Source organism: Penaeus chinensis, chromosome 35 (genome assembly GCF_019202785.1).
Source record: "Penaeus chinensis breed Huanghai No. 1 chromosome 35, ASM1920278v2, whole genome shotgun sequence".
Taxonomy (NCBI): Eukaryota; Metazoa; Arthropoda; class Malacostraca; order Decapoda; family Penaeidae; genus Penaeus; species Penaeus chinensis.
Window position 1 is genome coordinate 28,923,822 of NC_061853.1, and position 12,646 is coordinate 28,936,467.

The 12,646-nt window shown below is 45.1% G+C and overlaps 1 protein-coding gene across 1 annotated transcript in view; it reads right to left on the reverse strand.

The window, feature by feature from the left end:
- The window catches only part of LOC125044512, a 69,626-nt gene extending 58,215 nt beyond the window's left edge, over window positions 1–11,411 (reverse strand). The window contains exon 1 of the mRNA XM_047641203.1: window positions 10,944–11,411. Coding sequence (XP_047497159.1) covers window positions 10,944–11,156 — 213 coding nt within the window. The 5' untranslated portion in view covers window positions 11,157–11,411. The remainder of the gene's footprint in view (window positions 1–10,943) is intronic.
- Window positions 11,412–12,646: the final 1,235 nt, after the last annotated feature.

Genomic DNA, 12,646 nt, shown 5'->3' on the forward strand with positions numbered 1-12,646 from the left:
GTTTTGACATTTTTATCTTACAAATGAGTATTGTTTTATTATCATTATTTTTTTCTTATTAATATGAATGATTCCTTTACCTCTTTGTTTTGCTGTAAGCCTACTTCTCAGAATCAAAATCAAGTCACGTGCGTATATGAAATTACAGTACAGTAGAACCATTGATTTTTGTTATTTATATATTTACAGATTATTATTATTATTATTATTAGTAGTAGTAGTATTTTATCTATTCACACTTTGCAAAAATTTTAACCACCCAGAAACATAATTGTTTCGTATCTATGTGTTTTAGTTACAATATATATATATATATATATAATTACTGCAATAGCGAAATAATTGAACAAAATCTAAAATCCTTCATATCTTTCTACCTTTTCTTTTCTGGGTATTATTGGCATTAATAACATTACTCACTGACAATATGAAAATCTATTATTGATATATCTATTATTGATAATAATAGTTTCAGCATTTATTTATCTCTCTTTATAACAGCACTAATGTATTTATTATGATATTAGCATTTATTTATTGCCCTGTTTTGAGTTTCGTGAGATCCAAAAGAGGCAAGGTTCAAATAGCAAGGTTCAAATTGCATCGCAGTAAAGTCGCTGTAATTAAGAGATCCTTTATCAATTCTTATTTGCTTCTTTAAGTTTTCTTCTATTCCTCTCTTCTTGTTCTTCATATTATCATTCTTCTCCTCCTCCTCCTCTACCCCTTCTTCTTCTTAATATTATTATTCGTCTTCTCCTCCTTCTCTCCTTTTTCCCCCTACCACCTCCCCTTTCTGTCCCCTCTTCCCCCCTCCTCACCTCCCTTCCCTTCTCCCCCCTCCTCTTCCCCCCCCCTTTTTTTTCTATTTCACTTGGGTGGGGATAAAGGAGAAGAGGGGCAAGGATGGTGGGGGTGGGGGGGTGGGGGAGGATGTCCATCAGGGTATGTCAGTCTTACCTTATCTATCGTGCGTGATTATATGCCTGGTGTATAATTATGCCTCGGAGGTACTGCATGTTTTATTGCGCACTTACGGGGCATAAACATGGTGGCCTTTGACCTCCCATTAATGAGGAATAATACAGATTGTGGATTGATATCACAGCATTGGATTCACGGGTGTATTTTCAACCTGACGACCTAATAAGCGGTAGAACATAGGCCACATACACACACACACACACACACACACACACACACACACACATTTTTTCTTTTTTCTGCACCAACATTTCCTGCATTTCTATGTTAGTTTTGGCCTAAACAGCCATTGTCTAAAAAAAGGAAAAGAAAATAAAGAAAGAAAACGGCGGAGAGGAGAGACTACACAAAATCTATAAACAGCCAGACAGCGGATCACTTTTGGCACTGCAGAGCACCTACAAGAGCGGCCACGCCCCTTTCGCTGTGATCAAAGGTCGTAAACTGCTGTTGCCTGACAACAGAACGTAAATCAGAAGAACAAATTTTCTTAGAATCAAAATACCGCAAGTTATTTTTAAGTCATCTTCAAGGGGTTTACAGGAAATACCTAATAAGGCATAATTATGTAAATACTATAATGCCACAAGTGCCACATATACGTATCAAGCCATATACGTATTACACATCTTCGCCGTGGACAGAGCTTTTAAAAGGGCGAGCCGGTGACTACGGCGGACGAGAACGATTTATTACCGTGATCGACGCGTGTGAAAGATCTCCGATACAAATGGTTATTTAAAAGGTCGGTGTCGTGGTAATACTGCGGACGACAAAACGAATAAAATACCAAGTACATTATTACGTACAATATTAAGGACACTGTAAATAGGAAGAAAATACCCGGGCACAAGTATTACATTACTTGAACGAGGCAAACACGACAGACACCGGGTAGGATACGTCAGATGGAAAAAAAAAAATCCTGGAAGAAGCAGTAAAAGCAGACAAGAGTGACATGACAGTGGAAACAAATTTCTTGAACAAGAAAGCTCGAAATGACTGACATGATTGGCTCACTTGTGCAAAGAGGCAATACACACACACACACACACACACACACACACACACACACACACACACACACACACACACACACACACACACACACACACACACACACACGCAAAATAAAAAGAGAGCGAAATATATATATATATATATATATATATATATATATATAGAGAGAGAGAGAGAGAGAGAGAGAGAGACAGAGAGAGAGAGATAGAGAGATAGAGAGAGAGAGAGAGAGAAAGAGAGAGAGAGAGAGAGAGAGAGAGAGAGAGAGAGAGAGAGAGAGAGAGAGAGAGAGAGAGAGAGAGACAGAGAGACAGAGAGACAGAGAGACAGACAGACAGACAGACAGACAGACAGACAGACAGACACACAGAGACAGAGACAAAGACAGAGAGAGGCAGAGAAAAAGCCATAGCCACAGACATGACAGAGACAGAGAGAAGCACAGATAGGATAGGAGGAAAATAAATTCACTGCAAGCAAGAAAAAAAAAACAACTGAATACACGATCTGCTTCGTGGGTTGAATTTCAATCGTATTTACTCCCTGACATTTCCATTTATCTACGAGTCAGCTTTCCGGGCGTGTCAACAATTTTTTTTTAGTAACATTTGTTATTTTAAATTTATCATAGTGTGATAAGTTTAAAGGTAAGACACAATATTGAAAATTCAAAGACACGAAAAGAAATGAATAAAGAAATAGATGAATAAGTGAATGGATAAATTAGCAAATATATAAAAAAGACAAGGAAGTATCGCAGGTAATTAAAATAGAAATAAGAATTAAAATGATGATAATGATGATGATAACAATAATAATAACAATAATGATAACAATATTAATGATAATGATAGTAATAATAATAATAATAATAATAATAATAATAATAATAATAATAATGATAATGATAATGATAACGAGAGAGAAAGAGAAAGAGAGAGAGAGAGAGAGAGAGAGAGAGAGAGAGAGAGAGAGAGAGAGAGAGAGAGAGAGAGAGAGAGAGAGAGAGAGAGGGAGAGAGAGAGAGAGAGAGAGAGAGAGAGAGTGAGTGAGTGAGTGAGTGAGTGAGTGAGAGAGAGAGAGAGAGAGAGAGAGAGAGAGAGAGAGAGAGAGAGAGAGAGAGAGAGAGAGAGAGAGGGAGTCGAAACGGGTTTTCCTGCAAGCTTACTTCAGTTGCCAAGGAGAAGATGCTTAGCTTGAGGGGACATCGAAGCCACGCGGGTTAAATGAAATAAAAATTCAATGATTCGACGTTTCTAAAAATGAAGTACAGACTATAAAATTAATACGAAGGTTAATTGAGGTGAGATAAACGATGGATCGCAATTCAAAAGAATAAAAAAGGCAGACGACATCTCAAATGGATTTCATCAATAGACAAGAGAGAAGACGAAGAAGAAGACGAAGACAAAAAAATAAAAAGATAAAGAAAAATAAGATAATAAATAATGACTTGTTTCCTAATGATATGTAGTTCCAGCTGATTCCCAAGTCAAGATAAGGCTACGTCATAAGTGTCAAAGTTAAAAGAATAAGGAACAGGGGTGTGTGTGTGCTGGGAGCGGGGGGGCGGGGGGGGGAGAAGGAGATGAGAGGAGAACGTAAAGGAAATAAGAGGGAGAGAAAGGGAGAAGGAGATAAGAGGAAGAGAAAGGAAGAAGGAGATGGCAGGAGAACGGAAAGAAGGAAATGACAGGAGGAGAAAGATAGAAGGAAATGAGAGGAAGAGAAAGGAAGGAGATGAGAGGAGGAAGGAAGAAGATGAGAGGAGGAAGAAGGGAAAGTAAGGAGAAAGGAAGGAGATGAGATAAAGAGGAAGAAGGGGATGGTAAGAGGAAGGGAAAAAGGAGAATGGGGAGAAAGGAAGGGGATGAGAGAAGAAAGGAGGAGGAGATGAGTGGAGATAGGAGGAAGGAGTGAAAGAAGAAAGGAGGAGGGAGTTAAGAGGAGGAGGAAGGGAAAAGGAGAAGAGTAAAGTAGGGGGAAAGAAGAGGAAGAGGAAAAGGAGAAGGAGGGAGAGAAAAGGAAAGAAGAAGAAGAGAATGGAGATGGAAAATAAGAGGGAGTAGGAGAAGGAAAAGAATAAAAAAGAATAAGAGAGAGAGAGAGAGAGAGAGAGAGAGAGAGAGAGAGAGAGAGAGAGAGAGAGAGAGAGAGAGAGAGAGAGAGAGAGGAAACAGTAAAAACAAGGAAGTGGGAGAAATGAAAAGAAAAAACAAGAGAGGCGAGAAGGAGAGAGACGAGGAGAGAAGGGAACGGGAGAGGGGAGGAGACGAGGAGGGAAGAAGAGAAGCGAGGCGAGGAGATGAGAGGCGAGGAGGGAAGGGAACGGGGGAGGGGAGGGGAATGGGGAGGGAGGAGGCGAGGAGGGGAGGAGGGGAGGAGGGGTAGAGCTGTCTGGCGCCAAGGGCTGGTCGGGGACCGGCGCGCGACCTCTGATTGTAGAAGAGGCCGTGGCGGGCGTGTGTAGCCCCCGGTTAAAGGGGGAAGAGGAGGAAGGAGGGAGAGGGGAAGAAGGAGGGAGAGAAAGGGAAAGAAGGGAGAGGGGAAGAGGAGGAGGAGGAGGAGGAGGAGGAGGAGGAGGAGGAGGAGGAGGAGGAGGAGGAGGAGGAGGAGGAGGAGGAGGAGGAGGAAGAGGAGGAGGAGCTGGAGGAGGAAGAGGAGGAGGAGGAGGAGGAGGAGGAGGAGAAGCTGGAGGAGGAAGAAGAGGAGGAGGAAGAGGAGGAAGAGGAGGAAGAGGAGGAGGAGGAGGAGGGGGAGGAGCTGGAGGAGGAAGAGGAGGAGGAAGAGGAGGAAGAAAAGGAAGAGGAGGAGGAGTAAGGAAAAGGGGAAGAAAAATAGGAGGTCGGGGATGTGCGTGTGCGTACGTCCATGAACGTGAGTGTTCGTGCTTGCATCGCCAAGTGCGTAAAAGCGTGTGCGTGTGCGTGCGTGCGTAATTACACGTACCCGGAACTGAGTGGCCAAGATCCCATTAATATGGAAATTTCGTATTTATGGCTATTTAAAGTGCGTCCAGATTTTAGCGTTCTATACCTCGGACAAGAATCACGTTTTTATCACAGCAAATCCACTTTTTTTATCTCTCAACGCGACCGTTTTTATGACTTTTGCTCATTATTTCTCGCTCAATTTTCATATCGTTTCGTCGAAATCAGCGGCACGGTGTCTTCAGCCCGCCGATGATAGTGATTTCGACTTTATGGAAAGCGAAAATATACGTGTGTTAAATCTAAGAAGTGATAAGATAAATCCCAAATCAATGATAGTACGTAAGTGATTTTTTTTTTACAGGTTTGGTGCATAGGGAACAGATTGATAACAATAATAATAATAATAATAATAATAATAATAATAATAATAAAGACGCATCGTTACGCAGGAATTAAAATTTTTTTTTTTTTTTAGAAACGACATTTATAGGAAGAGGATTTCAGGTCAATGGCAAATAAGCAAAACATAGATAGATAAATCGATTGATATATTAAATGAATATATAAACAAAACGAATGAGAGAAAAGGAAAGGGCAAAGATAAAAATATAATAGACAATAGACAGATGGCAAAGAGGCAATAAACAGGGAATCGATAGACTGGACGACAGACGATAGACAGATGATAGAAATGTATATATACGATAGTTAAACTACATATAGACAGCAATTGAACGATAGATGAACATATGGAAAAATCGATAAAGAAACGATAGATAGATGATAGATAAACGGTTGACGGACAATACACAAGTAATGAATTAACTTTTTCCCAAACGAAACTGAAGGTACGCAACCTATTCTTAATATATATTTGATAATTTTATTTTACCTTTATCTAACTAAATACTTTATCTCTCTGGGATTTAATAACTTCACTAATTTCCTTACTGAAAGGGAAAGGGAGAGGAAAAATGAAGGAATTGGGAAGGGGAAATAAAGGAGGAAATAGGAAACAGGAAAAGGAAATGGAAGGGAAACGAGGAGGAAATAAGAAATAAGAAATAAGAAATAAGAAATAAGAAATAAGAAATAGAAAATAGGAAAGGAAAAGGGGAAGGTAAAGGGGATATAGGAAAAAAATCAAAAGCAAAGGGGAAGGAGAAGAAAGTTATAGGAAATAGGAAATAGGAGAAAGAATAGGAAAGGGAAATGAAAGAGGGGAATAGAAAAGGAGAGAATGAAGGCAAAAGGAGAAGGGGACGTAAATTGGGCGTGGGCGGGGGGGGGGGAGAGAGAGGGAGAGATAAAGAGTGAAAAAAAGGTTAGGCGGCGAGTGTCGTTTAGTAGAATTATAAATCGCGTTTTTGTTGTTGTTGTTGTTGTTGTTGACGAGGTCCGGGAGCTGATGGAGGATGAAGTGTGGGAAGTTATTTTAATGAGGCTCGGCATCTCCCAGATGGTCTATTTTTAAAGGAAGCTTTATCGCTCTCACCTCTCACCCTCTCTCTCTCTCTCTCTCTCTCTCTCTCTCTCTCTCTCTCTCTCTCTCTCTCTCTCTCTCTCTCTCTCTCTCTCTCCCTCTTTCTTTCTTTCTCTCCTTTTCCCTCGTCTTTTAAATTCTCCTCCCCCCTTCTCTCTCTCTCTCTCTTTCTCTCTCTCTCTCTCTCTCTCTCTCTCTCTCTCTCTCTCTCTCTCTCTCTCTCTCTCTCTCTCTTTCTCTCTCTCTCTCTTTTCTCCCTCTCCTTCCTTTTCTCCCTCCCTCTCCTAGCTCCTCTTCTCCTTCTTCCTCTCTTCCTCCTTCCTTTTCCTCCTCTCCCTCTCCCTCTCTCTGGCTCCTCCTCTTTTCAATCCCCATTTCTCATTTTCTTCCTCCCCCTCCCCCTCCTCCTCTCCCTCTCCCTCCTCCTTCTCCTCCTCTCCCTCCCCTCCTCCTCCCCACCCCCCCCTTCTCCTGCCCTCCCCCTTCTCCTCCCTCCCCCTCCTCCTCTCCCTCCCCTCCCCCTCCTCCCCTCCCCCTCCTCCTCTCCCTCCGTCTAACCTCTAGAGACAGTCAGTGATTAAGGGTGACAATTATAACACGCGAGGGAAGGAGGGGTGTGTGGGGAGGGGGGTTCAAGAGGGAGGAAGGGAGGAAGGAGGGAGGGGGGCGTAGGCGTGGGGGGGGGCAAAAAGGGGGGGAGGGAGGGAGGGAGGGAGAAGTGGCAAGGGGCCTAGAGAGAGTGGGGGAGGGAGAAAGGAGGGGAGGAGGGGAGGGTGGGCAGGTGGCTGCGAAGGATGGGGAGGGAGGAGGGAGGAGGGGGAGGGGGTGAGGGCCAAGAGGGGAGAGAGAGAGAGGAAAGGAGGGATAGAGACCCAAGAAAGAGGAAGAGAAGGAGGGAAGGAGAAATGGGGAGGAGGGAGGGGGAAAGGGGAGCGGGAGGGGGGAGGTGGAGCGGCTTAACTCCTCGTGTGCGATAATTGCCTCGTTAAACCGGCCAGTTCGACTCGTTATCGCGGTCCAGGGCCTTTCGGGCGCAGGTACGCTCAGGGGCCTCAGGTCGATCGGGGGAACGATCGCAGAATCTCCCGAAGGAATAATGACGATAATGGGCCTCTGCGGAAAGCTCTTACAGGAGGTTACGTGCGCACGGACGCGCAGACACACACACACACACACATACGGGCACGCACGAATGCACGCACGCACGCACGCACGCACGCACGCACACAAACACACACACACACACAAACTACTTAGCTAACATATACAAACACAATAACGTGTACACAGATATAAAAATAAGTAAGTCATTGAATCGTAAATGTAAAACGTTACGATTCAATTTCATTTCTAATTGAGGCTGTTTCCTTTTTTACATGCATAGATGTGTGTGTGTGCGTATGTGTGTACGCGTGTACGTATAATTAACTTCAGAGTGCCTGAAGACATTTCTTTTTTCATCCTCACATTTCTTTTTTCATCCTGCTGTTTTGCGATACGCACTTTCTCTGTGATCTTGGCTAATGTGAGGTTAGACGCCGCCTGCGGGACACCCAGAAATTCTACCTAGAGGAAAATCGAAAAATACACGAGAGAATTTTCGTTTTTTTGTCGAGAGCGTGTAACTGCTTACCTGTCTGCTGCCTTGCCTACCTGCCAATACTGGAGAGGGAAAAAAACAGAAAAAAAAGAGAGAGAAAGGTGGAAAAATACAGGCTGCTGCATCTACAGGTCGAAAACAAGGTTAAAACTATTAGTATTGGGAAGGGCGTGGGGAGGGAGTGTGGGTGGGAGGGAGGGAGGGGGAGGCAAAGAAAAGGTGGGGGGGGGAGGGGAGAATTCTTAGGACTCGTCGGTACATCTCATCTGATTAGAAAAGTTAGAGGGGGGGGGGGGGGGGGGAGGGAAGTTCCACAGGCCTATCAATAAGGGAGCAATTGTTAATTTATTATAAAGCCTGGCGGAAGGGACAGACCTCGGGTCATTTTGATCCGATAGATTACCCACCCGCGCCCATCAAACCACCCGAGCCCATCAGATCACCACGCCCACCAAATCACCCACGCCCATCAGAGCCGCCCATCAGTTCCAACAGACAAATCATCAAGGCATACTTGATCTCAATCTATCGAGTCGCTGTTCGTAATTCCAGTCACGTGCCGAAAGTTCATGAGTCGTGTATCCTTTCAAAAAAAAACAAAAAACTTGTTCACGACGTGTTGAAAGCTTAGGTAATTGGGTAGCCACGGAGGGGAAGGGAGGTGCGGCGTTTTACAGGGAGAAAGGGGGAGGGAGGGAGGGAGGGAGGGAGGGAGGGAGGGAGGGAGAGGAAGAGAGAGGAGGAAGGGAGAGAGGGAGAAAGGAAGAGGAAGAGGGAGAGGGATGGGAATGGGGATGGGGAGGGGGAGGGGGAAGAGGAGAGAGAGAGAGAGAGAGAAAGAGAGAGAAAGAGAGAGAGAGAGAGAGAGAGAGGGAGGGAGAGAGAGAGAGAACGAGACACACACAGAGACAGAGTCAGTCCGAGTCACAGACAGACTGACAGACAAACAAACAGGCGGAAAGAAGGACAAATAAATAAACAAATAAACATTTTAACAAATCCTTAACCCTCCAGAAAAAAAGAGAGAAATACCAGAGATTGAGGGTTATCAAGGGATGGGAGACAGAGGGGGGGGGGGTCCATCCTAGGCTAGTCTTCTCAAATCTGACATATCTCTTGTCTATCGTGGGACGGGGACGGGGGTTTCAGAATTCTGTTCTCGTGCCTTCCTTTGTCTTTAATGTTTTTACGTTTCTGTCTATCTTATTGCCTTCTGTTTATTGTTTATTGCCTTCCTTCTTATTTATCCCTAGTGTCTGTCTCTGATCTGTCTAACTCTGTTCTGTCTGTCTGTCTGAATGTCTGTCTGTCTGTCTGTCTGTCTGTCGGACTGTTTGTCCGTTTGTCTGTCAGTTTGTCTGTCTCTATTTCTCTGTTTCTATTTCTCTCTCTCTCTCTCTCTCACTCACTCACTCACTCACTCACTCACTCACTCACTCGCTCGCTCGCTCTCTCTCTCTCTCTCCCTCCCTCCCCCCCCTCTCTCTCTCTCTCCCTCCCTCCCTCTCTTTCTCTCCCTCTCCCTCTCCCTCTCTCTCTTCCTCTCTTCCCCTCTCTCTCTTTCTCTTTCTCTCTCTCTCTTCCTCCCTCTCTCTTTCTCTCCCTCTCCCTTCCTCCCTCTCTCTTTCTCTCCCTCTCTCTCTCCCTCCCTCCCTCCCTCCCTCCCTCTCTCTCTCCCTCCCTCCCTCTCTCCCTCCCTCCCTCCTTCCCTTTCTCTCTCTCTCTCTCTCTTTCTCTCTCTCTCTCTCTCTCTCTCCTCCCCTCTCAGTCTCTCTCTCTCTCTCCTCCCCTCTCAGTCTCTCTCTCTCTCTCTCCCCTCTCAGTCTCTCTCTCTCTCCCCCCTCTCAGTCTCTCTCTCTCCCCCCCTCTCAGACTCTTTCTCTCTCCCCCCCTCTCAGTCTCTCTCTCTCTCCCCCCCTCTCAGACTCTCTCTCTCTCCCCCCCTCTCAGTCTCTCTCTCTCTCCTTAACTTTCTCTCCTCTAAATCTCTCTCTCTCTCTCTCTCTCTCTCTCTCTCTCCCTAACTCTCTCTCTTTCTCTCCCTAACTCTCTCTCTTTCTCTCCCTAACTCTCTCTCTCTCTCCCTAACTCTCTCTCTCTCCCTAACTCTCTCTCTCTCTCTCCCTAACTCTCTCTCTCTCTCTCCCTGACTCTCTCTCTCCCTAACTCTCTCTATCTCTCCCTAACTCTTTCTCTCTCTCTCTCTCTCTCTCTCCCTCTCTCCCTAACTCTTTCTCCTTCTCTCTCTCTCGCTAACTCTTTCTCTCTCTCTCTCTCTCTCTCTCTCTCTCTCTCTCTCTCTCTCTCTCTCTCTCTCTCTCTCTCTCATCCTCTCTAATTTTCTCTCTCTCCCTAACTCTCTCTTTCTCTTTCTCTTTCTCTCTCCTCTCTCTCCCCCCCTCTCTCTCTCCCCCTCTCTCTCTCCTCTCTCTCTCTCTCCCCCCCCCCCCCGCTCTCTCTCTCTCTCTCTCCCTCAATCTCTCTCTCTCCCCCCCTCCCCCGCTCTCTCTCTTTCTCTCTCCCCCCTCACTCCCCCCCCCCCCCCCCGCTCTCTCTCTCTCTCCCTCTCTCTCTCTCTCTTCCCTCACTCTCTCTCTCTCCCTCACTCTCCCCCCCCCGCTCTCTCTCTCTCTCTCTCGCTCTCCCCTCTATCTCTCTCTCGCTCTCCCCTCTCTCTCTCTCTCGCTCTCCCCTCTCTCTCTCGCTCTCCCCTCTCTCTCGTTCTCCTCCCTCTCTCTCGTTCTCCTCCCTCTCTCTCGTTCTCCTCTCTCTCTCGCTCTCCTCTCTCTCTCTCGCTCTCCTCTCTCTCTTTTGCTCTCCTCTTTCTCTCTCGCTCCCCTCTCTCTCTCTCTCCCCTTCTCTCCGAGAAATCCCATAACAAGCCAATAACCCAATGTAACTTAACTAGCCATGCAACACTCACCCGATAAGCGATGGTTGGAAGTCCTCTCTCCAGCCTCTTCCTCTGTTCCTGCAGCGTGTTGTCGAGCCTCTGCAACAGGTCGTCGATGCTGGGTTTGGGCGCAAGTCTGTGGGCGCTGCGATGCCTTCTTATGCCCAGCGCGCCCGTAGTCAGTATCAGAATCAAGTACACTGACATCCCAAGGCGGAATGCCGTCTTGTTATCGCAACGCATGGTTATTGAGTCTGTATGTCGAACGAGCGATGTTCGATGAACTATAAGAAGTTAAAATTGTTGACCAGAATACCGCACGATGCACCAGAGTCTACCGAAAGTATTTCTAAACGAGCCGCCAGCACACGGCTGAGCGGAGTCTCGAAAGGAAGAACTCTTGAGTCTCTCGTCAACACCCTCGTGTTTCTGCCAGAATCGAGAGGTCTTTCACGGCCTCGTCTCAGGGTTAACCGCAGGCTTCCACTAACAGCTCAGGGCAGCGCCTTATTTATATACCCTCGTACCGGCGACGCGTAAGCAGTTACCAGGTTACGTTTTCGACGGCAGACCAAAACGCTTGTTTTATCTAAACAAATCCGAAGACAACGGAGACGTTTTAGAAGCAGATGCTCTCGAACATCATCCCTTCAAACTCAGAACGAAAACAGAACGAAGAAAAGAGGGAGAGAGAATAAAAAATGGGGAAGGCGGAGTCATTGGAACGTGCTCCGGCGACGCCAGGCTGGCACACCAGGCCGGCGCCATATTACGTACGCACATTTTCCGAGAATCATCTCCCTCGTATGTCGCCTTGAAAGCTGCTTCCCCTTCAGCAGATGGCGACAACTGCTGAAGACAAGCCTGTAGCTGGCTAAGTCGTATGTAAGTTGTAACTGACTTCATACATATAAACTATGCGAACCAGAAGGACTGGATAAGAAGCGAATATGAATAACCCATTTTGCTCTAACCCTTTGAGAAGTAAACTCTCATCTCAAATCGAAAATCTTCCCCAGTAGAAATTGACTCAGTAGATCGGCTGGAAATGGATCGCTTGGACGAGACTTGCCCTTTATCAGCTGTCCAATGCCTTAATGCCCATAGTAATGCCAAGTATAGAAGGCTCTTCTTGGATCCCAGACCCTGTTGCTATCTGAGCTGTGACTGGTGGAAATGAACCAGTTTTTTTGTGGTTGTTTTGCTACCATAAAGCATAAGACCTGAAGACACTTTTAAGAAAGCAATTTGTATCTATAATTCATGCACTTTAATTAGGTCATATTTGAGTCATGCACAGTGATGAAGCCTTTTGTGGACTGCATTTACTCGGCAACAAAAACGACATTAATGTTAATAATCATATGAATAACCACGAAGCCAAAGATGATAATAATCAATAAGAACATGGCATGTACTGTTATATATCACTTATACTATAACAGCAACAACAATCACGATCATATATTTTGACACTGATGACTATGGTTACTAAAAGGATATGTATGTAACACGTATGAAATATATTATAACAAAACATAAAAGTAATGTCTATGTACCTTCTTCATTATGCATTACGATGTAGTTTAGGTCTTCCCTTGCCCATTATTTTGCATATATTCTATAACTCCACTTTAGCTGTTTTTTTTTGTTTTTTACCTATTAATGTTTTTTTTTTCCGTTTGTCTATTATGTGAAGTGAAGGTGTGTGTGTGTGTGTGTGTGTGTGTGTG